This window comes from Dipteris shenzhenensis, chromosome 18 (genome assembly GCF_047967505.1).
Source record: "Dipteris shenzhenensis isolate YYH24624 ecotype China chromosome 18, Dip_SZ_1.0, whole genome shotgun sequence".
Classification (NCBI taxonomy): Eukaryota; Viridiplantae; Streptophyta; class Polypodiopsida; order Gleicheniales; family Dipteridaceae; genus Dipteris; species Dipteris shenzhenensis.
Window position 1 is genome coordinate 43,764,573 of NC_141613.1, and position 4,325 is coordinate 43,768,897.

The window sequence follows — 4,325 nt, forward strand, 5'->3', positions numbered from 1 at the left end:
TCTTGGCTGCCTCCTTCCACCTCCTCGCATTCTTTCTCAATTCACTAGCTTTATCTCCGTCCATCAGCTGCCGTACTTTCTTCTCCACTTCCTGCCTCCCTATCATCCCATTGTCCCCTACCTCGAAATCCAGCCCTACCTTCCACCTATCCACCACGCACCTGCTGTTCATCATCTGGTCTGCAAAATAAGGCCACCCCAGCATCGGTAGCCCCGCCGTTATGCTCTCCAGTGTCGAATTCCACCCCGCGTGCGTCAAAAACCCCCCCGTTGCTTCATGCGTTAACACTTGTAGCTGTGGTGCCCATGAGACAAAGCATACTCGATCCTTGACTCGTTCTAAATAGTCGTCCGGAAGCAAGGCGGACTCCTCGGAAAATAGATCAGATCGGATCACCCAGAGCAAAGGGTGCTGGCTCGCCTCCAGCCCCAGTGCTAGCTCTTCGAATTGCTCCCTGGAAAGTATAGCGATACTCCCGAATGAGACAAATAGAACAGAGGATGCTGGCTGTTTGTCCAGCCACTTTATGCAATCGTACTCCTCTGGCCACAACGACGCGTTCCAATAGTCCGGATCCACCTTGCCATCGAAGTATGATTCTGGCAACAGAGGACCCACTGTGTAGATATGCGAGTAATCCTTGCGAAGAGCCTCTAGAGCATCGTGGTCAAGTTCTTCAAAAGAATTGAAGGCGATCCAGGTGGTCTCACCGAGCCTGGAATAAGGATCGAGAAAGATATCAAACATGAAATCTCCGGGGTTGTAGCGCTGAAGGAACGTATTCAATTCGTGAAGCTTGAGAGGCGGTGCTCCTGGGACCCAGGTGATGAGCTGGGAAGAGTCTGAAACAAAGCGAGAAGAGCTGTCATTAGCACCACGCTTCACGGGGTCTGTGACTCTGTAAAACTAAACGGAGGTCAACGGGGAGGCCATACCTTCTGGAGGACGGCATCCTTGTTTGATGGCCATGACAGAAGCGAGGGTAGGCACAGACGCTGTCCAGAAAGCCAGCCTGCGCAACCCAAACTTGGTTGCAACGTTCTGAGTGAAAGCGCCATACAGATCTGAAACAATACAAGTAGGAGGCGGATCCTCCTGCAACAGCTTCGCGACCAGCTCTTCTAAACCTTGTTCCATGCGAACCCAAGATTGGGCCAGTTCCACGACGTTGTCTTGGCCGGTGGTGCGTCCATCGTCTCTGTCGCTACGGACGGCGACCAGGCGGATATCAAGGCTGGAGTCGTGAGAGAAGGGAGGAATGGTTTGAGTGAGGATGTCTTGGGTGTGTTGGGTATTGACGAAGGTGATGGTGAAGCCTTGAGCTGCTAGCTTTTTGGAGAAGTGCATGAGAGGAACAATGTGGCCTTGGGCACAGAAAGGTATAACAACTGCGTGAGGCTTGGACGAAGGTGCCATAATGCAGGATATGGAGAAACACGCAGGATATGGAGAAACACAAGCTTGAGATTGAGAGGTTTGATGGTTCTTTGTATGCGTACGCTGGGAGGGACAAAGTTGTCTCACACGTATCTAATACCTCGTATTCAATAAAAGTCATCCTGGGCGGGCACCTAACGTAGACCACACACTCCAAGATCACTTGCCGCCCAATCTCTTCAGTGTTCACACAAGTATATTGCATTGGTGTACGTTCACACGCACAACATGTTTGGCCTGTGGATTAGACGCCGTCCCCATAGCCTCCCTACGGGTTCGTCCCCATATGCGAAATCCGACGATGCATGACAAGGAAGCGACTTTGCATGGCCAAAGATGCATGACCATCCTCAACCACTCCCCATCTGAAGGTGGATCTTTAATTCTTAAATTTTGGCTAAGGCTTAACCCATGGCTCTCGGACCTTCCATCTCCTTCTTTCATTCCATTAACCTTCCATCTCCTCCTTCCTCCCAAAGGTGACCTTCCATCTCCTCCATTCCATTAACCTTCTATCTCCTCCTTGCCCCTAAAGCTGCCTCTTGTCTTTCAACCTCGTTCCCAAAGCCTCCCTCTTGTATTTCCACCTCCCCCCCCCCTCCAAGCCTCCATCCAAGAGCTCCTTCTTTGTGACACGTGACAGGCTCTTCTCCTCCAAGCTGCCACGTGTCCTCTACTTTTTTTTTGGGTGTCCGTGGTTAATAGGTTAAAGATTAATCATTTGGTGAAGATAGCTCAACAAAGGAAGTACTACATCATGGGGTATACTGTAGCATGAAATTTTGCATGCCTCCAATTAAATACTCTTTATGCAGAAAGCTCAAGCTTCTCAAGTGAAGAGTTTGGTGATTGGAACACTATGTTGGATGTTGGAAATGGGAATAGCTATCTATGCTATAACCAAAAAGTCATATCTCTGCATGAACTCTAAAGGTAAGTTGATAGAGCTTTATGTAAGGAGAAATATGGACTTGATAAGTGTCAAAAAGTCAAACAATCGGCCTTTCCATAGTCATTAGTTTTGTATAAAAAGAGCTTGTTTATGTCTGTATCACTTTAATAGGTGAAATTTGACAAAGATTTCCTAAAGACAAACTTTTTGAATCTTATGGTATTGTCCACCCTTTATATTGGAACAATGCAAGAGATAAAAAAGACATTATTTGTTAACTTCAAGAACAAGGTGCAAGTCATTTCAAATGTTTGGGAAAGGTGTGGATTGTCATGGGGATAGATCAAATGCACTACTTGATTCCAAAGATCTAATAAATTAGTCAAGCATCTTTGGAGTAAGCTAGAACAACTATCAAAGCTTGGAGACATGACTAGATTGTAGAGAAAATTAGACTCAGGACTATTTCTAAAAAAGAGAATGTCAAAATACTTTAAGCTTGTTGATCTATGCCAACCATGATCCTTGGATCAGTTGAAGATAAACGAGTGTTTAGTAGCTTGACCTTCATAAAAATCTTCCCACGAAATAGGCTTGACAAATATTTGGACTCATGTATGAGATTGTACACTCTAAAGCCTAATCGGGAGAATTTTCCATTTGTCGATGCCTATACTTTGTGGGACTCACATTGATATAGAAGTGCTGGAGACAATACATCCTTGGATGATGAAAGACCATCATGTGACATGGAAAGTTTCCAATTTTATGAGACTTAAGTATGGCATGTTTTATGTTCTTATTTCATGTTTCTTTTTTCACTTCCTTTTATGTCAACTCTTAGTTCATTTTTGTTTGCTCTTGTTGATGGATTTATCTTTGCAATACTTTTACTTTTTGGCTCTAGGTGTCTATTTTTGAAGCTATTTACTTCTTAAGCTCTTTGATGGTATAAAGTTTTAAAAAATATTTACTGCGGAATGCTATTATTGTTTTAGCTAACCTAATTGATATTGGAAACCTTATTTGACATGTAGGATTTATGATGTGGACCATGTGTGGTGGCTACTGAAACATCCAAGAGTGCACTAAGGTGCTTTATTTTTTAGAAGATACATAATTATTTTATGGGACTTCACATAGGGAATACAATAATTGAACTCGCTTCCTTTTTCTTCAATGATTTCTAAAGAGGGATGTAATCCATAGATTTGCAATTTCAAGTAGCTAGAAAGCTCAAGTCAAGGAAGACATGTTTGTATGGAAAGGGTTATGGTTGAGAAAGGGGGAGAAACAATAGCCAACATGTGGTTGCATCAAGAAGAAGTTTTTGAACTCAGTAGTCCTTGTATAACTATTGAGGTCCTACCAGAAGAAGAGTTTATAAGCATGGTTGCTACAATGGACCTTTGTCTATAGTGATTTTTTATTACTTTTCCTCATATTTGAGATAGTCTATGAGAAGCAACTGTGATGCCTAGTCAAATTTGTCAAATTTGTATGAACAATACAAATGACAGGAGTACATCAGCTCATTCAATATTATGCATGGAACTTTATATATAATCTTGGAGGTGGAGTGCGTCTTTCCTATGATTAATTGCTCGAATGTAGTTCTAAGAGCATGGAAATATGACCACAAAAAGTGAAGAAATATGAAAATAGATTTGAATGCAAATGGGTTTTCTTGGTTTTTTCTGCAGACTTGTCAAGAGTATCTACAACGACAGGGAATACGCATTATCGCTAGGTCCTTTGCTTCCATCTGGCTAATAACATGGATCTTTAAGTGTTCATTTTGAGTTTTTCTATGTGAATTGAGTGTGAATCTAGGCTTTTATTCAGAGTATGGGCAATTTAACCTCTCATGAATCATCAACTTTCTATGTGGCAAAATAGAAGAGTAATGGTGTTCCAGGAATGATGAAGGGAAATCAATAGATTCATGTGCTAACCATTTCCAACAGTATTTGCCATGTTCCTATAGCTACATTG

At 42.8% G+C, this 4,325-nt stretch overlaps 1 protein-coding gene across 1 annotated transcript in view; it reads right to left on the reverse strand.

Moving 5' to 3' along the window:
• LOC147891268 (UDP-glycosyltransferase 85A5-like) overlaps window positions 1-1,434 on the reverse strand; it is a 1,770-nt gene extending 336 nt beyond the window's left edge. Inside the window, exons 1-2 of the mRNA XM_087389523.1 lie at window positions 937-1,434; window positions 1-843 (exon numbers count right to left, since the gene is read on the reverse strand). The exon at window positions 1-843 is cut by the window's left edge and continues 336 nt beyond it. Of these exons, the coding sequence (XP_087245649.1) occupies window positions 1-843; window positions 937-1,417 (1,324 nt within the window). The 5' untranslated portion in view covers window positions 1,418-1,434. The remainder of the gene's footprint in view (window positions 844-936) is intronic.
• Between the last annotated feature and the right edge of the window lie 2,891 nt (window positions 1,435-4,325).